The sequence below is a fragment of the Artibeus jamaicensis genome, unplaced genomic scaffold, assembly GCF_021234435.1.
Source record: "Artibeus jamaicensis isolate MK-2021 breed Jamaican fruit bat unplaced genomic scaffold, CSHL_Jam_final contig_484, whole genome shotgun sequence".
NCBI classification, from domain to species: Eukaryota; Metazoa; Chordata; class Mammalia; order Chiroptera; family Phyllostomidae; genus Artibeus; species Artibeus jamaicensis.
This window is the reverse complement of record NW_026521859.1, coordinates 9709601-9734972: the sequence shown is the minus strand read 5'-3', so window position 1 is coordinate 9734972 and position 25372 is coordinate 9709601. Positions and strand designations below refer to the sequence as shown.

General features: G+C 33.4%; 1 protein-coding gene across 11 annotated transcripts in view; it reads right to left on the bottom strand.

The window, feature by feature from the left end:
- SUPT3H (SPT3 homolog, SAGA and STAGA complex component) overlaps nt 1–25372 on the bottom strand; it is a 479870-nt gene that overhangs the window by 236104 nt on the left and 218394 nt on the right. For all 11 annotated transcript variants that reach the window (XM_037142588.2, XM_037142591.2, XM_037142592.2 and 8 more), the window contains one exon: nt 18035–18119. In XM_037142588.2, the coding sequence (XP_036998483.2) occupies nt 18035–18119 (85 nt within the window). The remainder of the gene's footprint in view (nt 1–18034; nt 18120–25372) is intronic.

The window sequence follows — 25372 nt, the reverse complement described above, 5'->3', positions numbered from 1 at the left end:
CACAAAACATAATTTTACTTTTAAAAATACTTATTTTGAAATATACTGTTAAATGCAGGTATAAGTCTGAAAGTATTATGTTGCATGATTCTAGCTGGTAGGAAGAATTCTTTTTCAAAATAAGTGTATATTAATAAAGGACACTGAATTTAAAAATTTCCCCAGAAGTCTCCTTCATAAATTTCAAGGTATCAGAAGTAAAAATGCTTAAGGGGTCAGTTTACAAAAAGGAAAAGAAGAACGCATGAACTCAGGAAGGATAATTGACTCTCCCAAAATTCTAGTAGCTAGAGGTTTAAAAAAATATAATCATCATCAACAATAAAAATAATAAGGAAAAGGTAATATTAAAATATTGCCTCATATTTTACAAAGTACATTCATAAAAAATACTTAATTTAGGCCCAATAATAATAACAATAAATTTATATTCAGTTTAGTCCAGTGCTCATTTGGGGTCTAGAACTCTCTTGTATCTACTGAACCTTCTTTCACCTTTTACCCACCTACCCATTTCTCTGTTCATCTCTCAAATGCCACACCATTATCTGCTGATTAAATCCTTCCATGTATTTTTCAAGCATGTTCGGCAACTTTTTCATACCATATTCTCAAAGTCATTCATTTCTGGGAAGTGAACAAAACTAAATATAGTAGTCATCACTAAAATACAAAATGATGGAACCAAAAGAATCATTTAGAATACTCAAGGATTTACACTGGAAAAAAATAAATGCTTTTAGTCAACACTGTGCTCTTGTTTCACTGACAGTGTGTAGATTAAAACTAAGTCATACAATGAGAAAGCATGAAGTTTATGAAAAAACTTTCAAACTCTAGGATTGAAAGAAATTAAGGCAGGCAATTAAGACTGCTCTGTGTCTGCAGGTTTCTTCTCAAGGACATAAAGTCAGGTGGGAACAGACAAGGAGGGAATGGGGAACTTTACATGTAATAAATGACATAATGTAAAATCTCTAATCATATCAAGAATAAGAAGTATTAGGGGAAATAGAGATAGGGAGGAACATTCAAAGGCAGAAAAGTGCCCTCAGAAATACAGACAGCATATGCCATGTTTTTTAGGGAATTCATTTTCTGCATCTACACATTTTAAAAAATTTTTACTTTAGATTACAGCTGACATACAATATTATATTAATTTCAGGTGTACAAACATAGTGCTTAGACATTTATATACATAATGAAGTGATTACCCTGGTAAGTGTAGTAACTATCTGGCACCATACACAGTTACTACAGTATGACTGCCTACATTCCCTATGCTGTACTTTACATTCCCATGACTATTTTTATAACTGCCAATTTGTGCTTCTTACTCCCTTTCACCTTCTCACCCATCCCCCCTACACCCCTCTCATTTGACAAAGAAGTCAGAGCAACACAAATACCATATGATTTTATTTATATGTGAATCCTAAAAAAAAATAGACAAAACAGAAACAACTCAACATACAGAGAGCTATAACTATTTAAACTGTTTCTAATGCTTTTGCCTTTGACACCGTGTTGTTCATATATTCATGGTGAAAATTTGGGCCGTCGTTAATTGACTCCTGCTTTCACTGAACAACAGTGCAGGTTGGTGTCTCTGCTCATTTATATACCGCCTATGAGGCAGATAAATTCCTACAGATGAGTAAACTAGGACTTATTAAAAAATGTGCTTCAAGTTGTATAAGTTAGCAAGTTAGGAAGCCAAGATACAAACTTAGGGATGTTTGTTTCTAAAAACCTTCCATTTTACTAGCATTTCCCAACTGACGGTTCACAAGGCTGTATGGTTTTTGTAGCAGTAAACAGGAATGTCACATGAAGAGCACTGATTACAAAGCCAGAAAATGTCAAATTGGTACAAGTAATGTGCTAACTCTAACTCAGTACTTCTATCAGTTTTTCACACAGATAAACACAGAGCTGTCATGGTAGATTTGGTTGTTGTATCATTTTGAACTAATTTATTCTTGCTGATACAGGATTTATATCCATAAGTCTATTTTACAGATATTAAAATGTCATTCAGAGCCTGTCATCATCCAACTAAGAGCTGGTAATATCCCTTACCTAAATATTTCAACATCTTTCCTCTAGGCAGACCTCTCCAGAACTGACATTGTGAGTCTTTCGCTGTTCTATAAAAAACAGCCAGGTTATTCTATCCACTTTCCTAACAATGCCACTTTCTAAAATTTTCAATGCCCCCAGCACCCTGCAGCATTACATATAAATTCCTCACTTTGAAATTCATTGACCTTGAAAATACAGTCTCCAGCTTCGTTTTTATCTCTTTCTCTAGTGCATATTTAAGAAATATTGTTGATACTCCCAACTGAAAATCCACATGGCATGATCAGAGGTGATTTCATGTAAACCAAAAGCTACACATGAATTCTTGGCATTAATGCAAACTCTGTGTAATTTATCTGACATTTAAAAAATAGGAATTTTATTCCTGACATCATTCAAATCTCTTTTGAAATCCAAACATAGTTTTAGTAATTAATGGTTACTATGTGGCTTATCCAAGCATAAAGACTTACTTAAAACAAAGAAACAATTGGTTGTAAAACTTAAGTGTAAATTTTAAAAATGTATTATCATTCCCTCTTTTGGAGAGAAGCAATTTGGTCTTTAATAAAGTCATAGATAAAAAATTTCTTGCTTCAAAGAAATGTTCATTTCCTGACTAGTATAAAAAAGAATAAATTAGATGTGTTAGAGAAAAAATCTGAATTCTAGTATTTTCATTATTTCCACAAGTGGGACACCTGAAAATAGTAACTATATCACTGCCTGATATCTAATTTATACAAAAATTCACTGGCTTTATTTTATACCCAACATAATAGAAAATACTGAAGATTTTTTAGGAGAAAAAAAAGAGTTAACACTTTTGCTTTTAAATTTTAAAAAACTTAAATACTGAGTTTCTAGTAAACATAAGGCACTTATAACAACCTTATTCTTAGCTTGTAGATTTAGGAAAAATAACAAAAATTTTTATAGCAACCATAGACAGTCTGATTGAACAGAATAAAAAGCTGAGACTTCTATGATGGAGGTAAAAGATAATATGAGAAGAGACTGAAAAAATTAGTCTTTGCATTATATGTGGACCCTGAGAAACTTGCTAGGAAAACTATTGGGTATTTTACTTCTCATGTGGCTGTCAAGTCTTATGGAAGCCTAGTGACCTTAAACACAACAGTCTTTAAGGGCAAGATTTCAAGGAGCAATCCCTCAGCCCTGAGGAAAAAGGCTTCACTAGAACTTTTCTTTTTGAAGCAAGCAGAAATTTGGTAATCTTCAGGAAAAAGTTCACAATATTTCAAATATCTTTTCCAATTTTGTTTAAATCTATTCTTTCTTATACATTCAATACATACATTTCTTATACATTGAAATGTCTTATACATACATTTCTTATACATTGTTATGATGTCTATTAATTGATTCAATGTTATCAACTTACTCATTTTGCCTAAGCTGTTTTGCTGGCTAAGACCATTTCTCATGTAGAAGAATCTTACTTTTTCTCTCTATAAACTTAAAGTATAGTAAATCTCTAGGAGACTTGAAATCGAACTTCTTTTTTCCACACCAAAACCTCTTTCTGTTAACCTTTCTTGGGATTTCTCTTTTCAATCACCTCTTTCTTCCTCCCACTATTCTTCACAAGCCCATTGTAAAAAAATAAATCCTATTTCAAAAACACTACACTTTACTTCAAATAACCTCAGAATACAGGAATCTTAGAGATATATACAGTACACTCGGTCAGAAAAGTACTCATTTGTACCTACACAAGAATCAGCATATTTCATTCTAAAAATTCTTCTAATCCCTAAAGAAGCAATGACTTGAATTACACATCTACAAGTTATAAGCTGTGTGACTTTGGGCAAGTTGCTTAATTTTTCTGTCCTTCATTTTCCAAATCTGTAAAATGAAGATAATGCCTTCTAACTATCTAGGTTTACTGTAAAATGTTTGTTACAAGAGATCCCATTCTGTTAAAGTATATAGATCAAAAGTTTAAAAATTAAATATTTTTATTAAGTTCATTTGCTAAATCAAGAAATGTTTACATAAATTTTGGGGGAAAAAGGTTTTGGTATTTTAAGAAATATGTTGTACTGTACATTAGCTAAATCTTCCAAATTAAGAAAAACAAACTTTAGCCCTGGCTGGTGTAGCTCAGCGGATTGAGCACGGGCCTGGGAACCAAACAACCGTGGTTTGATTCCCAGTCAGGGCACATGCCTGGGCTGCAGGCCAGTTCCCGGTAGGGGATGTGTGAAAGGCAACCATACATTGATATTTTTCTCCCTCTCTCCTTCCCTTCCCCTCTAAAGATAAATAAATAAAATCTTAAAAAAAAAAAAAGAAACACACCTCATTATTGTGAGGCATCTTTCTAAGTGTCTGTCACACACCATCTTTAGTATCTAAAGAATATCCCAAATGATTCAACTTTCTCTAATTGTTTAAAGCCTTCACTGTGAATAACAATCATCATACTTTGTTTGGAAATGATGGTCTCTAAAACCAGAAAACTTTATTAGGTGACTTTAGATACTACTATGTATACTTCAGGGACATATTTTATAAATTTTGATCCTGGACCACCTCGATATCTATGATTTTGTGTATTTGTATTTTTTGGCAGTTATTTTCTCCTGACTCAACATACTCTCACTTCTTGCTGTTTCTTATCCATACCTGACTTAGTAACTACCTGCCTTGGTCCTCACCACTCTGCTGCTTCTACTCTACTGCAAAGAAGGAAAACAGACTGAACACATTCTGACTAACGAGCAGGATATTAATAGTGTCTACCAACTTTTATTGCTTATTGTCAATTCTTACCTGGATTAGAGTGCAAATTCAGTATGATCTTACGGATAATAAATATCAGTTTCAAAATTAGTCTCAAAACATTCCTAATTTTTTTTAAGCCTTTTCTAATTGACACATTTATTTAATGGACCTTATATCTCTTTCCATTAACTTTAAAAATTTGAAATCAATTTTATATCAGTGCTTCATATAGAAATAATTATATTTTTCATATTATATACATTTCATATATAATTATGAAATGTAATTATGAATTTCATATTATATACATTACTTAGAATTTCAGAACAACTTACTCTAGAGAAGTATCAAGGCATAGCTAATATATTCTGGGAACCTAATAACAGGATTTACACATTCATCAAGAGACATAAAATTATATCCCTAATAAAACATCAGGATAGATGCAAACACAGTATCTGAAGGGATAAAAAAAACATTTAAAAAATATTTTATTGTTTACGCTATTACAATTGTCCCAATTTCCTCCCCTTTGCCCCCCCCACGGCCCACCTCCACTCCTATAGTCAATCCCCACACTGTTTTCCATGTCCACTGGTCATTCATATATGTTCTTTGATTAGTCCTCTTACCTTCTTTCAATTAGTCTCCACCTCCCCTCTGGTTCTATTTTGCTCATTAGTTTATTTTGTTCATTAGATGCCACTTATTGGTGAGATCATATGGTATTTATCTTTCACTGACTGGCTTACTTCACTTAACCTAATATTTTCCAGTTCTATCCATGCTGTCACAAAAGGTAAGAATTCTTTCTTTTTTACTGCTTTGTAGTATTCTATTGTGTAAATGTACCACAGTTTTTTGATACACTCATCTACTGATGGCCACTTAGGCTGTTTCCAAATCTTGGCTATTGTAAATAGTATGGCTATGAACATGGGGGTACATAAATTCTTTTGAATTGGCATTTCAGGATTCTTAGGGTATATTCCCAGCAGTGAAATTGCTGGGTCAAAAGATAGTTCCGTTTTTGATGTTTTTGAGAAAATTCCATAGTTTTCCACAGTAGCTGCACTAGTCTGCATGCCTACCATCAGTGCACTAGGGTTCTCTTTTCTCCACATCCTCACCAGCACTTGTTGTTTGTTGATTTGTTTATGATGACCATTCTCATTGGTATGAAGTGATATCTCATTGTGGTTTTAATTTGCATCTCAATTTTTTCATATTGTCTATGAGTCATCTGTATGGAAGCATATACCATGTTCATGGATTGAAAGAATTTTTAAAAATACCCCAAATGGCCTCAGTAATCTTGAGAAAGAAGAACAAAAGGAGAGATCATAGCATTTGATACCAAACTGTACTACTACAAGGCCACTATAGTCTGGTACTGGCATAAGAACAGACACATGGATCAGTGGAACAGAATGGAGAGCCCAGAAATAAATCTGTGTCTCTGTAGTCAATTAATATTTGACAGAGGAAGCAAGCACACACAATGGGCGAAAAATAGTTTATCAGTAAATGGTGTTGGGAGAACTGAACTGATACATTGCAAAAAATGAAACTAGACCACCAGCCCACACCATAAACTAGAATAAACTCAAAATGGATAAAAACTTCAGTGTAAGTCATGACACTGTAAAAGTCCTACAAGCAATAAAGTCCTACAGGAAAACATAGGCAATAAAATTTCAAATATCTCAGATAGCAATATTTTTGTCAATATATCTCTTAGCACAAGGGAAATAAAGGAAAAAATAAATGGGAGTACATAAAATTAAAAAGGTCCTGAACAACTACAGAAACCATCATAACATGAAAATGGAACCGAGTGTATGGGAAAACATATTTGTCAACAATACATCAGACAAGGGTTTATCTCCAAAATATAGACAGAACTTATACAAATCGACACCAGAAAGACAAACATTCCAATTATAAAATGGGCAAATGACCTGAACAGACACTTCTCCTAAAAACACTTATTTTTAGAAAGAATTATATATTGTTCAAGTATAGAATACTATATATATCTAATACTGAGATCTGGAAAATAAAAGCTTTTAATTATATCTACATAATAAATAAGGCAATGTTAATGGGTTAAAACTTTGTAACTTAAAAAGATATAAACAGAAATAGTATTTTTAAACCTGAAGAATGCTATATATGTGCAGTAATATATAATATATAATGTAGTTATACATTATATATATTTTATTTTATATACATATAGACATACAATTTTAGTAGACATCCTGTCATATGTAAACATGTACTTTTCTTATTTTCTGCATAATTTCCACATTAATCTAAAGTAACAGCAACACTAAGGAAAGAATATAAAAAGTCATAGATAAAAAAAGACATTCAGAGATCTTGGAAACACTGAAGAACAGGATTTTAAAAACAATTTCTTGGTTGATACACAGATAAGAACACAAAACTTGGTATGTGAAGATAGCGTACTGAAGAGACATTTGCCAAATGAGAAGGCATTAAAAGTAAGAACAAAGAGAAGGAGGAAAGGACAACTGAGTGCCTGCTAACCCAGACAGGTGATTAGAAAACCATTCTTCACACATGAGATTATTCTTTATTAATTTTCATAATTAAATATTGTTTAGAATAATTTTGAAAATCAATTTATACATGAAAACATAAATGAACAGACTGGATTGCTAACTACAGATGGTCCTAACTTATGACAGATTGACTTACAATTTTTTGACCCTTTAATGGTGCAAAACTGAATGTGTTCAACAGAAACCATACTTTGAAGACTTACAGCCAAGATGGAAGTAACACATTGTGCCAACTCGTACAACCAAAAGGACAACAACAAATTTAAAAACAAAACCCAACGAGAACTGACAGAAAATCGAACTGTATGAAAGCCCAACAACTAAGGGGTTAAAGAAGACACATTCATCCTGACAACACATTCATCCTGTAGGAGGGGCAGAGTCAGGCAGCTGGGGTGGAGAGGACTGGAGGCAAAGCAGCAGCTAGTGGACTGGGGTGCACAAGGCGACGGCTGGCAGACCAGGCAGGCAGTCCCACATTCGTGCACAAATAAACCAGGTGAAACAAAGGGGGAGCGTGAACCCCCAGCCTCACAGGAGAGTTCGTTAGACAGACCCATAGGATCCTAAAATGCACACAAGCCCACCCACCCAGGAACCAGCACCAGAAGGGCCCAGTTTGCTTGTGGGTAGTAAGGGAAATAACTGAAAGCTGGCAGAGAGCAGAGCAAATGCCATTGCTCACTCTCGGACCCTGCACCCGCATACAGCGTCACAACCCAGCAACTGCGTTGCCCACCCTGGTGAAAACCTAAGGCTCTGCCCCTCACTAACAGGAGCATTAAGACAAAAATAATGGCCCAAACAAAAGAACAGATCAAAGCTCCAGAAAAAATACAACTAAGTGACAAAGAGACAGCCAACCTATCAGATGCACAATTCAAAACACTGGTAATCAGGATGCTCACAGAATTGGTTGAATATGGTCACAAATTAGATGAAAAAATGAAGGCTATGAAAAGTGAAATAAAGGAAAACATACAGGGAACCAACAGTGACAGGAAGGAAACTGGGACTCAAATCAATGGTGTGGACCAGAAGGAAGAAAGAAAGAACCAAATAGAAAAGAAGGAAGAAACAAGAATTTTAAAAAATGAAGAGAGGCTTAGGAACCTCCAGGACATCTTTAAATGTTCCAACATCTGAATTACAGGGGTGCCAGAAGGAGAAGAGGAAGAGCAACAACTGGAAAACTTATTTGAACAAATAATAAAGGAGAACTTCCCCAATCTGGCAAAGGAAATAGACTTCCAGGAAGTCCAGGAAGCTCAGAGAGTACCAAAGAAGTTGGACCCAAGAAGGAACACACCAAGGCACATCATCATTACATTAGCCAAGATTAAAATGAAGGAGAGAATCCTAGAAGCAGCAAGAGATAAGGGGACAGTCACCTGCAAAGGAGTTCCCATCAGACTGCCAGCTGATTTCTCAAAAGACACCTTGCAGGCAAGAAGGGGCTAGAAAGAAGTATTCCAAGTCATGAAAAACAAGGACCTATATCCAAGATTGCTCTATCCAGCAAAGCTTTCATTTAGAATGGAAGGGCAGATACAGTGCTTCTCAGATAAGGTCAAGTTAAAGGAGTTCATCATCACCAAGTCCTTATTATATGAAATGTTTCAGGGATTTATCTAAGAAATAGAAGATAAAAAACATGTATAGTAAAATGACAGCAAACTCACAATTATTAACAACCACACCTAAAACAAAAACAAAAACAAACTAAGTAAATAGCTAGAATAAGAACAGAACCACAGAAATAGAGATCACATGGAGGGTTAGCAACAGGGAAGTGGGAGGAGGAGAGAGGGGGGAAAAGGTACAGGGAATAAGGAGCAGAGAAGGTAGGTAGAAAATAGACAGGGGGAGGGCAAGAATAGTATGGGAAAAGTAGAAGCCAAAGAACTCTTATGTATGATACATGGACATGAACTAAAGGGGGGAATGTGGGTGGGAGGGGGTGTGCAGGGTGGAGGGGAATGAAGGAGGGAAATGGGACAACTGTAATAGCATAATCAATAAAATCTATTTTTAAAAAAGAAACCATATTTTAAATTTTGATTTTTTTGTGGGCTAGTGATATGTGGTATGAAACAGTCACATGATGGGCAGCACCAGAGAATCCCAGTTCCTGGTGATCATGTGATCATGAGGGTAAACAACCAATATTCTACATTGTACTGTGTTGCCAGCAGTTTTTGGTATTTTATGTTTTTGCATCCCATCTTTTCTACAAAATGCCAATCTGCACCTCTTGCTTTTAGTGCAAAGAAGACTAGAAAGGCAATTACTCTTGGGATGAAACTCAAGGTAACTGTCCAGGATGAGGCAGCAAGCCATAATTACCTAAATTACATGAAATAATCAACACTTTGTTATAAATTAGGGTTTATGTTGATGATTTTGCCCAATTATAGGATAAATGTATTGCCCTGAGCATGTTTAAGGTAGGCTAGGTGAAGCTATGATGTTTGGTAGGTCAGGTATATTATGTGCATTTTCAAATGGGGATATTTTCAATTTACAATGGATTTATCATGATGCAAGCCCATGATAAGTTAAGTAGCATGGGTAGTTGGCTGATAAATTCATATAGTGAAAATCCAATATGATTCTCAATTAAATGGTAGATAACTATACTCTGCACATAAAACAAAGAGATTTTTCTCATATTTAACTTTGCGATAAACAGAGAAATAAAAGTAGCCACAAAGCCATCAGAATCATAATTTTTTAACTTCACTAAAACTGGATATTAACAAAAGGATATTATTCTCAGCATTATAATATTAACTCAGCCACAAGATTTCCAGTTGGAAGAAATCTCCACCTACTTTAAGTAAGTAATGCAACTCAATCTTGAGAGTGAGAATTTTGTAAAAACTCTCTATCTCTTTGGTAAATTTGAAATTCTTGGAAACTATGCATTAGGCATTTATAAGACATTTCAGTCAGAACTGAAACTTTCAAAACTTTCAATACATCCAAGCATGACACAGAATCTAAGCAGCTAATGCAGTTTGGTTTAAGTCAGGTGACAGCAGCAGAGCAGCAGGAAAAAAAATGAAGAACTCTGAAGGAAAAGGTTTGACACACAAAGAAAAAAATGAGAAGATACTGTTTTATACCTCTGCTAAGAAAACCAAGTAACCTGAGAGGCACTACATTTAACTTAGTGAAACTATGAACAATTTGTACTCTGAGATTCTCTTACTTGAAGAGTTGAATAATTGACTGTGATTGAGATATACTGAAGCAGGCACAGAGACACAGAAAGATGCTAATGGTGGGGAAAGAATTAGAAATTGCTTCCTGCGTGGTCCTCTAGGTCATGCTGTAGCAAACTACCCATGGAAATTCAGAGAAAATGTAGCTATAGAGGCTGTCAACTTAAAATATGACTATACAGAGCTACAGATTAAAAGCCAAATATTCGTTAACAGCAAAGAAACTTATTTTTTTCAAAAAAGAGGAGATACGACAGTATTTCTTGAGGCTTGAGGTCATAATATATGAAAGTATGACTAATTAAATAGAAAACTTTAGGAACAATCAACCAGAAATGAGTGCTGTCCCAAAACAATTAGAATATTTCCATAGTATGGTCATAAGAAGAGAAAGTTATAAGTACAAATGCATAAAAGTATTAAGTTTTTAGTGACAATGTTCTATATTTTGAACCACTTGATACATGAACATGTGCAAGTGTTTGTTTTCCAAAAAGTGGGTATGTTTTCAGTGTGTTTATGCTGAATATGTGGGACTTCATTTACCCGACAGTAGGACCAGAAAAAACAGGCCAAGAATTTTCCCCCAGATGGTATTTGTGAACTCCTGTATCCCATTCACATAAACACAGAGTGTGTTCCAGTTTGCTGTGACTTAGTATAAAGTCTGAATGTTTAGTTAGCTAGAAGACTGTTTCCATTCTGAGATTCATGAGGTCCCCATGGTATCTCTACTTCCTTTATTTTATGCAATCACAAATTATATTAGTTTGTCCTATTTTGATAACACTTATAACTGAAGTTCTGCACAAGAAACTTTATTACTAATTTAAAACATACACATAAACCATTACTGAGGTGGCCATAAGTGATGCCTCACAGAAGTGGTGATGAGGTTGAACAGTGCCTTGCATGAGGCTCCTTCTACCAGGAGAATAACTGCCAAATTAAAAGGCATTAGAAGTAAGAGGGGGTGGTGGGGTGATAAGGGGGATATAGACAATTCAGCGCATGCTGATCCAAATGGATGATTTAAGCAATTGCTCTTCACACATATAAATTTGTTACTAATTTACATAATTAAAGATTCTTAGCATAACCCTGAAAAGTTGGTTCTGATATGAAAACAGTATAACAAATTGAATAACTTACTTACTAGTTACCTGGTAGATTAATACAGTGAAAATGAAATATAATTTAAAAAATGAAATGGTAATTATATTTTATGTATAAAATGAAGAGATTCTCCTACATTTGACTTAAAATGAATAAAAAATGAAAGCATCTATATAGCCATCAGAAACCATGATGGTCTGGGAACTTGAAAGGATATTATTACTGACAGCATTATAAGAGCAACTCATTCATTTATGCAGAGATACTGACTGTAGTTCCCAGGGAGGAGCTTGGTGCTCCAGGTGTGCTGCCTCTATAAAGGCTCAACAGAAAACAAAGCCTGAACACTATTTTCTATTTTTGTTCTTTTGTAAAAATGAAAATCCCCTTCAGATTTCTTTCAGTTAGTGAAAAAGGTACTAAGGTCGGTCTTTTGTAAAACTGAAGTGGCATTAAGAGAAACTTTTGAAAAGCGGGATGCTTACTCATATTTGTATTTTCATTATTTAAACTATTCTTAATTTTCATGTAGAACCAGTGAAGGAGAGTTATCTGGGGCCTGAGCCTGTCAACACCTCACCAGTGGAAGATAGCAGAGTTAGATGAAATCATTTAGGATGGGGGTAGGCCTGGCTGAAGGACTAAGCAAGAATCAGGGAAAGAATTCCAGGGCAAAGGTCTCAGATAGGAATAATAGAGGTCAAAGAAATAAGAGGAATAAGAGAAGTCGAAGAAATAAGAGACAGAAGAAAAAATTTAAGAAAAAACGTGCATATTTTGCCTATTGTCAGTATTACTGTAGTATTTCCCACATGATGTAAAATGCAGTGCCTGCCAAAATGATCCCCCAAATGTCCACCCCTTTCAGCCATGATCCAGAATACCATTGAAGGTAAGGTCACTGAACTCTGACCATCTGTAGATTCTGAATGGACCTTATGGCTCCATTCAGTCCCTCCAGTCTAGGCTCCAGTCCCTCCTAGCTGCAGTATGAGTGTAGTCCCACTGGCACAGGACTCAGGCAAGAAACACTGCTGTATCAGATCAAAGTCAGAGCAAGCATTTTTTACTGACCCCAAAGATATGGAACTAGAACTCAGTAACAGAAGGACAACTGGAAAATTCACAGATTGTGGAAACTCAACACCCTTCCAAATAACCAATGGGTCAAAGATGAAATCAAAAGGGAAGACAGGAGGTATATTCAGACAAAAACAAAATCTCAACATAACAAAACTTCTGGGATGCAGCAAAAGTATACCTATGAGGAAAATTTATAGCAACGAATACCTATATTAGGAAAAGGGATTTCAAATTAACAGCCTAACTTTACACCTTAAGAAATAAGAGAAGCACAAACTAAATGAAACTATAGCAGAAAGAAGGAAATAATAAAGATTAGAACAAAAGTAAATTCAACAGAGACTAAGAAAAGCAACAGAAAAATAATCAATAAAACTAAGATTATTTTCAACAGGTAAACAAATAGACAAACAACCAATGAAATTGTAAAAGTAAAATACAAAGCATATTAAGAGGCTACTAGGAACAGTAACATAAAAACAAATGGAATAACTTAGATGCAATGAATGAATTACTAGAAACATATAACCTTCCAATGCAGAATAATGGAGAAATAGAAAATCTGAAAAGACCATTATGACTAAGAAGTTGAAGTAGTAATCAAAAACTTTCCAAAAAGAAAAAGAAAAACCTAGCATCAGAAAATTGCACTAGTGGATTCTACCAAACATTTAAAGAAGAATTAATGGCACACTTTCTGAAATTATTACAAAACTACCAAGGGAAGAGGAGGGAATATTACCAAACTCAATTTACAAGGCTAGCATTACAATGATACCAAATTCAGATAAGGAGACTACAAGAAAAGAAAATTGCAAACCAATATATCTGACAAATAACAGATACAAAAATTCTCAACAAAATACCAGCAAACCAGATTCAATGGCACACTAAAAAAATCACACACTATGATCAATTTGAATTTATTCTTGGGATACATGGATAGTTCAATATATGCAACTCAACTGGTGTGATATACTGCATAAATAGAAGGATAAAAATTATATTATCATCCTAACAGATGAAGAAAAAAAGCATTTCACAAGATTCAAGAATCTTTAATGATAAAAGCTCTCAACAAATTATGTATAGAAGTAATATACCACAATATAATAAAAGCCATCTATGGCAAACCAATAGCTAATATAATATTTAAGAGTAAAAGAGTAAAAGCTTTCCCTTTTCCTCTAAGATCAAGAACATAGCATGGGTGTGCTCTTTTTCATCACTTGCTATTCATACTACTGGCAATCCTGCTCCCGCCAAATTAGGCGAGAAAAAGAAATAAAAAGTATCCAAATTGGACAGGAGGATGTAAAATTGTCTCTGTTTGAAGATGAGTTTATGTTAAACCTAATAACACCACCAAAAATTGTTAGAACTAAAAATAGATTCAGAAAAGTTGACAAATACAAAGTCAACATACAAAATCAGCTGCATTTTTTTTTTACAATAGGAATGAACTCTCTGAAAGAGAAATAAAGAAAACAATCACATGTAAAGTAACATCAAAAAAACCCTTAGGAATAATTTAACCAAGGAAGAGAAATATCAATACATTGAAAACTACTGTACATAAGACATTAATGAAAAAAATGGAGAAAACTGAAGATAAATGGAAAAACATCCTGTGTCAACAGACTGGAAGAATTAACATTTTAAAAATGTCCATACCACACAAAACCATCTATAGAGTCAATGTAATTAATCCCTACTAACATTCCAATGGCATTTTTGAAAGAAACAGACAGTCTTTAAAATTACAGAGTTCATATTGAATGCTAGAATTCATATGTAATCACAAAAGATCCTGAATAGCCAAAGTAAACTTGAGAAAGAACAGAGGTGGGAAATATCACACTTCTTTGTTTCAAACTATACTGCAAAGTTACAGTAGTCAAAAGAGTACAGTATTGGCATAAAAAGACATGCAGACCAGTGAAACAATCAAACCGCCAGAAATATACCCATGTATATATATGGTCAACTAATATTTCACAATGGTGACAAGAATACTCAATGGAAGAAAGACAATCTCATTAAGTGTGGGAAAAAGTGAATATCTGCACGCAACAGAATGAAACTGACCCCTATTTGTACACCACTCACAAAAATTAGCTCAAAATGGCTTAAAGACTTCAACATAAAACCCCAAACTGTAAAATTCCTACAAGAAAACAGGCAAAAAACTCCTTGACATTGGTCTTGGCAATGATTTCTTTTTGCTATGACACTAAAAGCACAAGTAACAAAAGCAAAAACAAACAACTGAAACTTTATAAATTAAAAGGCTATTGCAAGCAAAAAATAAGTAACAATCAATAAAATGACAAGGCAACCTATGAAATGGGAGAAAGTATTAGTAAGCCATATATATAATAAAAGGTTAATATCTAAAATCTATAGGGATCTCATAAAACACTATAGGAAAATAATGATAATTATTATTATTATTTTTAAAGTTACAAAGGATAGGAGTCAGGAATCCTCAATTCTGGTTTCATTCCCACCACTTAACAAGCATGTAACTTTGGGCCAATTATCTTTCCTCATTTGGTCATTCAAATTACTATCCATTATTTTCCTTTATCTTTCCTCATTTGGTCATTCAAATTAATATCCACTATTTTCCTCACTGAGATTTAATAATAATCAAATAAAACACATACATAAAAGTGTTGCCAAACTTAAAAAATGGGAGAGGATCTGAATAGACACTTCTCCTGAGAAGGCACACAAATGGCCAACTGGTACATGAAAAGATGCTCAACTTCACTAATCATCAGAGAAATGGAAATCAAAAAGCACAAAGAGCTATTACCCTACGCCTATTAGAATGGCTATTATGAAACAGATAATGAGACAGCAAGTGTTAGGGAGGGTGTGGAGAAGAGGGATTCCTTGTGTATTGTTAGTAGCAACACAAATTGGTACAGCCACTATGGAATACAATATGGTGGTTCTTCAAAATACTAAACACAGAACTACCATTTCCTTTTAGTCCTCTTATTTTCTAACCAAATTCTGCTATTGTTTCATATCACTATCCCCCTATGGTAAAAAAAAAAAATCTGGCTGTTTTCAGATATATTATGACTTTAGTATTCAATAATTTGAACATGCATTTCTTTGGGTTTACCCTGTTTAGAGTGCGCTTGGATTCTTGAATTTGTACACTTATGTATTTCTGTAAGTTTCAGAAGTTTTCAGCTATAATGGTAATGATAGAGAAAGCCCATTTGCAAATCTAACAAAGAACATTACACTTAGGAACAAATCTAAAAAAAAATATATGAAGCCTATAGAAGAAAAACATTAAAACACTCCTGAAAGACACAAGTAGTCTTGAAAAAGTGTAAAGACATCCCCTATTCTTAAACTGATTCAAAATTCTAAAGATGTAATTCTTGCTACTTCTTTAGACACATTTATAAATGTGCTAAATTTCTAAATCCATGCAATATCAAAAAACACCAATAAGATATTTTATGGATATACAAAATTTAATACTAACATTCACATGGAAAAATAAACATACAAGAATAGCCAAGAACACACTGAGAAAGAAAAATTACAAAGTGATACTAGCTGTAACAATCTTTAAAATATTACAATCTTTAAAACCTATATAATAAAAATGTCATATTAGCACATTTATGGAGACAATTAACCAATGGTATAGAATACAAAATCAGCAATATACCCTAATGCATACGCTACTTCAGTATATGATAAAGGAGGTATCTCAAATCATTAGGGAAAGAACAGACTTTTTAATAAAGGGTGATGGTATAACTGGGTAGTCATTTGAGAAAAGGCTATATCCATAGCTTACACAATAACAAGAATAATCTACAGGTGGATTAGGGATCTAAATGCCAAAAATAAAGCCCACAGAAATATTAGAAGGCAAGACTGAATGATTTCCTCTTGAATTTGGTATAAGGAAGAGTCTTTCTGTGATTCAAAATCCAAAGGCAATAAGTGATTAATGTATTTGCCTATGTGGAAAATAAAAAAACAAGTCAAAAGATAACTAAAACACTGCAAGAAAATGTATATTATTAACATATACCACATAGGACTAATATCTCTGTATACTGAACATAAGATTAAAAACCTGATTAAAAAATGGGGAAAGAACATGACAGAATTCCTATCACTGGTACAACATGAGTAATAAAAATAATGATATTTCTGCAAAGGACCCTAAAAATGAAATTTAAATATACAGTAGAGTATGTGTCATACACATGCGCACGTGCACACATGTGTGTATGCATATGCACACATGCATACACAAGTATGCAAATGTATGTATATATATACATGTTCAAATTGAGTAAATTGTTGGTGATAAAGGACAGCTACTACTTTCAGGATAACTGGAATTAAAAAACAGGAAAATAAAAAAGGAAACAGAAAACCACTATTAGACAATTATATAGGAATAATGGTCTCTAACAAAATATAGCGATCAATGTCAAAAATTATGAACAAAAATTTTCAGAGAAAAATATTTGCATAGTCACAAAATATCTCTCATAAGGTGTTTATTAACAACAAAATTTAAAAAGTAACTTTATTATAGAGAAAAAACAGCATATACCACCTTAACCAATTTATCAATGTTAATATCACAAATAAGACATATATTAACAATACAAACCTCTTCATACAACACACTTAGAAAGATCCATAACTTCTAAGGTATTCTTCCCCTAAAAGCAGAGCCACATTCTAATCATAAGAAAACATTAGACCAATTGCAAAAGGAGAGCATTCTATAATATAACTGCCTGGTACTTTCCAAAAGTGTCAAGGTCATGAAAGACAAGAAAAGACTGAGGAACTATAATAGATCAGAGAAGACTACAAATATGAAAAAGGCATGATAACTAACTACAGTGTTTTATCCTGGACTGACTCCTGGAGCAGGAAAGGACCTTAATGGGACAACTGATGAAATTCAAATATGGTTGATAATTTTAACAGTAGTATATGCACATTATTTCCTGGTTGTGATAATTATACTACAGTTATGTCAGGTATTAACAGAGGAAGTTGAAGAGTATCTAGGAATACTCTGTACTATTTGTGCAAGGGTTGGGTTGCAATCCCAACATAAACAGAATGCAGAGGATAAATATCAAATAACATTATATATGCTCTTACCAGATTAATTAACTGGGTGTGCACCACATCTTCTACCAAAACTGCTGTTTCATGAAGAGGCCTCCTAGCGTCACCTAGAGAAAACCTACAAAAAAAAAAAAACCCAAAATGAATCACATCAATATTAGGAGCTGTAAAACTAAGAAAAGAAAAGGTGAAAAATAAATATTTATTATAATAATCTGTTTAATAAAGTACAAACTGTTCTCTGAAATGACAGAGTGGAGGGATGATTTTTTATGGACAAAGAACTGCATTTCTCCTATACAAGATGAAAGCTTAAAATATGCAGTGTTATCTATGAATTTATCTAGAATTTATTAGAGCGACACTGGTTAACAAAAGTATACAGGTTTCAGGTGCACAATTTTATAACACATCATTTGTACATTGTACTGTGTGTTCACTACCCCAAATCTAACATCAGCTGTAAAAAGTTTGCTCTTTAAAAATGGAAGGAAAAAGTTACTTTATTCATGATATGAGGAAACTTTTTTCTGGTATATATACACACACACATACACGCATACAATTTTGGCATATAATTATTAGCAATATCAACTGCTCCAGTTTGCCTGGGACTAGAAGATTTTCCATATAATTGTCTGTCAAATAAATTAGCTTAATTAATACCAAAAAGTCATGATTTACTTTACACAAGAAAAGGAAGTCAGAGAAGTTTCTAAGAGAAAGAATGAATAAAACTTGTACATTTACTTTCACACAATTACCCTTAGTATTTCAGTTCCTGGGTCCCCAAACAGAGAAACAAATAGCTCGTGGGGAATTTACCCATTAATTTGTAGATAATTCTGTAAAACTGAGGATGGAGTTTACAATGGTCAGTGGATGAGGAGAAGCTACCAGCTGAATCTCTCTGTAGTCACGTCCTCTACTGGAGAAGCAACAACACCCAGCTGAATAAGGTGCCGGAGATGTAAGCCCAGAAAAACAAATACAGTTCAATGGCCATGATCCACTAAGAAGCTATACCAGGCAGCTAGAGAGTTCCACCTACATCCTGGCCATGAGCTCCCAAAGGGGAGTCAGTTACAATGAACAGAAATTAGTCTAGAAGTTAGATAACCTGGTCCTAGTTCCCACTCTGCTGCTAAGTAGTACTGTAATCTTAGATAAGTAACTTGTCTGGGTACCACAGTTCCTCAGACATGAAAGGAGAGTATTGGATTAGATGACCTTAAAGCTACCTTTTCAATTGCAAAGCTATAGTAATCTAAACAGGCTGGTATTGGCATAAAAAAAAAAAAAAGACATGTAAATCAATGAAACACTATAAAGAACTCAGAAATAAAGCCACACATATATGGTCAATTGATTTACAACAAAAAAGACAATATACAATGAAAAAATGACAGTATCCTCAATAAGTGATGTTGGGGAAACTGGACAGCCTTATGCAAAAAAAATGAAACCATACTACTATCACATACCATACACAAAAAATTCAAAATGGATTAAAGACCTGAATGTAAGACCTGAAACCATAAACTCCTAGAGGAAAATATAGGCATAAAACCTCCTTGACACTGGTCTTGGCAATGACTGTTTTGGTTCTGACACCCAGAGCAAAGGCAAAAATAAAGAAGTGAAACTACATCAACAAAAAGGCTTCTGCAGAGCAAAGGAAAACATCTATAAAATGAAAAGGCAACCTACTGAGTGAGAGAAAATATTTGCAAATCATATGTCTGATAAGGGGTTAACATAGAAAATAAATAAACCCATACAACTCAATAGCAAAACCAATCAACCAACCAAACAACCCAGTTAAAAATGGGCAGAGGTTCTGAAAATTAACATTTTTCCAAAGAAGACATACAGATAGCCAACAAGTACATGAAAAGATGCTCAACATCACTAATCATAAGAGAAATGGAAGTCAAAAACAAAATGAGATTATCACCTCACACCTGTTAGAAGGAATATTATCAAAAAGACAAGAAATAAATGCTGGTGAGGATGTGGAGGAAAGGTAACCCTTGTGGATAGCTGGTAGAGATGTGAATTGGTACAGCCACTTTGGAAAAGAATATGGAGGTTCCTCAAAAAATTAAAAACAGTACCACTACATGATCCAGCAATCCCACTTCTAGGTATTTATATGAACAAAATGAAAACACCTTCCAAAATATATATGTACTGCCAAGTTCTATGCAGTATTATTTACAATAGCTAAGATATGAAAACAACCTAAGTGTCCACCTATGACTAAATGGATAAAAATGTTATTTATTTACAACACACACAATTTAATACTATTCTGTCATTAAAAAAATAAAATCTTGCAATTTGCAACAAAATGTTTAGACCTTGGAGGCATTATGCTAAGTGAAATAAGTCAGAAAGAGAAAGACAAATACTGTATGATCTCATGTTTGGAAACAAAAAACAAAGTTTATAGATACAGAGGACATCTCTGTGTTCGGGTGTGTGTGTATATATAAAATGGATGAAGGGACTCAAAAGGTACAAAGTTCCACCTATAGAATAAGTAAGTCACAATAATGTAAAGTACAGCATGTCAACTGTTGTTAATAACACTGTATTCTTATTTGAAACTCGCTGAGGGTAGATCTTAAAAGACCTTATTGCAAGAAAAAAAAATTTTGTAACTATATGTGATGACAGATAACCAGACTTGATAGTGATCATTTCTCAAAGGACATAAGTATTGAGCCATTATTTTGTACACATGAAACTAATAATGTTATAGGTTGATTGTACTTCAATTTGAACAAAAAGGTGCCTTTTCACATATTTGATTTTGGCCTATGAAAGTAGCTATAATTCTTAAATCCTAAAAATTTGTGGTTTTAGTAAGAAAGTTGTACTTAAGAAAATAATTTTATTAGAAAATTCTTGTAAGAAAATTAAATTGTATTAAATTGAGTACTTGAATACCAATCATGAAATTATAAAGAAATACAGATTTTTAATGTATAACAGAATGACAAAGTGAATAAAAACAAGTAAAGGAAGGACAATAAGGTTACAATTTATTTTTGGTCCTGTATGTGAAAGCGTTCTATTGCCATTAAAGAATTTTTTCAAAAAATTCTAAAAAGTAGTGTTTGTACTTGTGGATATTTTCATAGGATTTTACACTATTTTTTTTCAGTGTATTTAACAGGGTCCACTTTGGGGTTTAAAGTACCTCATCTGTGATACAGAACCTGCTAGGCCAGTCCAAAAGAACACAAAGCCCACCAGCAGATCTGCTCTTAGAGCATTCGGGACAAAACGTAAAAGATAAAAAGACGTTCCTTTACTGCCACGTGTGCGTCTTCTTGGATGCTGAGCCACTTTCAGTGATTAACCACTGGGTAGAAAGTCTAATGCGGTTTAATTATTCTGGATGCTATGGGTTAAGTAATTGCTATGGTACTGGGAGGTTTTTTTTGTTGCTGTTACTATTGGTTTCTGGACACTTTTCAATCTCAGGTAAATGACATTACTTTGGAATGGAGACTGTGTGACTACTGCTTAGTGTAAGAAGACCCTAGGTGACTTTCTGTCCCCAAAAGAAAGTTTCCTTTCTCCCTTCAAGCCACTTTTTTTTATTATACTTTTATAGGCTAGGTATCATTATAATACCTAGAAATTTCTGCTAACCAGAATTAGAGTGAATAGCAGACTAGAGCCCTCACTAAACTGTAGTCAGCTAACCTGGCACTAGACAGATCATGCAAACACAGACATCATACCATTTATGTCATTCTTAACCAGTATTTGTTGAGAATGACTTACCCACTGTCCAAAGGGGGAAAAGGTGCGTAAGTCTGACTATGATCAGTCATTTAAGGCAATCAGACAATGATAAACACATGCAAATTATCCTTACACTTCCATTTTTATAACCTCTAACTGTCATACAGCTCTATGATTTCATCTGTTTTTCAAAGGAAGAAAGAAATTCAAGTAACACTGGCTCCAAAAAGGCCAACGTGATAAGTAAATTAAAATAACACCTAGGACAAAAGATTTTCTAGCAGTGATCACTTTTTCATTGCTTGCTTGATTTTTCAACATCCATTCCCTCCACATCTTTACTACAGTATATATTCACATATAATTTAACTGAACTTTGAGAATCTTTTCAGAATTTTATAAGATGACATGAAGTAAGTATAAATATCTAAAAATAAAAGATTATAAAATTATCATTCACATTATAGAAAATTTATAATACCAATGTTAAAAATACAAATCTACAAGTTTGTTAAAAGTAAAATAAAAGTTAAGACAGAGTAAACTTAAAGAACAACCTTTTTATATCACCTATGGGAATTAATTACTCAGTTACCAATTGCAACAATCAAGTACCTGGAATGTTTCAGGAACTATTGTAGTTGCTGAGGATCATCAATGAACAAAACATTTTTTTAAAAAAGAGTGGAGTTTGTGTAAAAATGAGGAAAGGATACAAAAAACAATGTATATAATAAATTAATAAATGGTTTCTATGTTAAAAAGATGATATAAAAGAAAACAGAACACAATCAGGCGATGAGAAATGTGGTACAGGGAAAAGGAGGCAGTATGAATACTAAAATAAACACATTAATGTTTAATGTGTAAGAGAAACAGCTTTTAACAAATGGGAAGGAGAAATATATAAATTAGATAATTTTTTAAAAACTAAACACTTACCTAGGAAATCTCACCTAGAATCATCACAGCACAAACCATGAAATGTGCATCTGAGGAAGTTTGCAAAAATGATGTATGTATATTAATTCATTCTAACAATTCATAGAGCAAATTTTCTCATATATCTTATAGTCCTAACAAGCAAATATCCCCATATTCAAAGTGAAATAAAGAGCAGCATATAGCAAATGATTCTAAGCACTCCTTGTTAGAGGAACAGAAAAGATAATAGATGAGAGGTACACCAATTACTGAATGTTAGGTCAGGGAAGGACCAAACGGAAGGACCAGGAATGGACTAAGATTTAGTCCATTCATCTTATTTTAAAAAGAAGAAAAATGAAGGTCAGAACAGCTAAACAACCATCTCAAGGTTACCAATCCAGTCAGAGGCAAAGGGTAGGCTTTTCATTTTGTCTAGAAATCATTTTCTACAATATCATGTTAAAGGAGCAAAAAACTGTAACAAATTAGACAAATTAGTTTAAAATGCTCATTTACTGAAGATTAAGATTAACAAAGTAATATAAAGAAAGCCTGGCCAAATTGGTTTGCAGAACTAATTTTCTAGCTTGTGCAGTGCAAAAGTTTTTAGTTTGATGTAGTCACATTTGTTTATTTTTGCTTTTGTTGTCTTTGCCCTAGAAGATATATCACAAAACAACTGTTAAGAACAATGTCAAATAATGTATTGTCTGTGTTTTTTTCTAGAAGTTTTATGGTTTTGAATCTTACATTTAAGGCTCTAATTCATAATTTTATTTATGTACATGATATAAGAAAGAGGTATATTTTCATATTTTTGCATGGATCTGTCTAGTTTTTCCTAACACCATTTATTATAAAGACCATGTTTTCCTCACTGTACATTCTCCCCCCCTTTTCACATATTAATTGACCATATAGATGTGGCTTTAATTCTTGGCTTTCTACTCTGTTCTATTCACCTATGTATCTGTTTTTATGTTAGTACCATGCTGTTTTGATTACTATAGCCTTGTAGTATAGTTTAATGCCATGTAGCATGATACCTCCCAACTTTATTCTATGTTCTCTAAATTTTTAATAAAAATTTTATTATTTTATTATACTTTTTCCATTATCATTTATCTTCCCATATCCTCTTCTACCTCAGAGAGGAAGGAGGAGAGAGAGAGACAAAAAGAGAAACGCTGATTTGTTGTTCCACTTATTTATGCATTCATTGGTTGATTGTTGTATGTGCCCTGACCAGGTGTTGAAGCCCATGCTCTAACCAACTGAGATATCCAGACAGGGCCTTCTTTCTCAATATTGACTTGGCTATTCTGGGTCTTTCATGATTCTATATAAATTTTTGGATTATTTGTTCTAGTTCTGTAAAAAATACAAGGAAGCCATTAAAAAAAAGGAAACACACTAAATAAGAGAATATATTTGCAAATGATACATCCACAAAGGGATTAATATTCAAACTATATAAAGAACTCAAACTGCTGAACATCAAAAAAACAACCAACTAATTAAAAGGTGGATAGAGAATACGAAGAGACACTTCTCCAAAGAGGAATATAGATGGACAACAGACACATGAAAAAATGCTCAATATCACTAATAATCAAGGAAATACAAATCAAAATCACAATGAGCTATAACCTTACACCTGTAAAAGTAGCTATTATCAATAAATTGACAACCAACAGTGTTGGAGAAGATGTGGCAAAAAAGAGAACCCTCATGCACTGTTGGTTGGGCTGTAAACTGGTACAACCATTATGGAAAACAATATAGAGGTTCCTCAAAAAATTGAAAGCAGAACTACAATATAACCCAGCAATTCCACTTCTGGGCATTTACCTGAAGGAATCGAAAACATTAATTCAAAGACATATATGCATTCCTATATTCATGGCAGCATTACTCACAATAGCCAAGATATGGAAATAGCCTAAGTGTCCATTGAAACAAATGTATAAACAAAATGTGACACATATATACAGTGGAATATTACCCAACCATTAACAAAGAATGAAATCTTGCCATTTGTGAGAATATAGATGGATGTAGAAGGGATTATGCAAAGTGAAGTCAGATATAAAAAAGACCAAAACCATATTATTTCATTTATACGTAGAATCTAAAAAGTAAAATAAATGAGCAAACAAAACAGAAATTCACAAATACAGAGAACAAAATGAAGGTCAAAGATAGGAGGAGGTTGAGGGAAGGAATGAAAAAAGGCAAATGGGATTAAGAAGTACATATGGCCAATTAAAACTGTCACAAAAATTACTGAAATTTAACAGTAAAAAATAACTTCTGTAACATTGGATATAGACACACTATAATCGCAAATTTCACTCAAATTTTTAAGCATATTTCATGGACTGGTAACCAAAGGTTCAATGAAGTTAAGAGATTTGCCCATGGCAATAGTAAAAGGAAGCTTCAGAATTACATGCTGTAAGAGAGTCACTTAAAAATAGAAGAATTTTGCAATCTACAGATATTCAGAAAATTAGTGAATGAATAAATAAGGCATACTGTACAGAAAAAAACGGACCTCCATAAAAAATATTCTGTAGTTTAATGAAATTAGGAAATGCCTCATATTTTATTCTTTGCTAGATTTGCAATGCATGTTGCCATATTAGACACTCAAAGAAGTAAAGAAAGAAAGAAACTTTC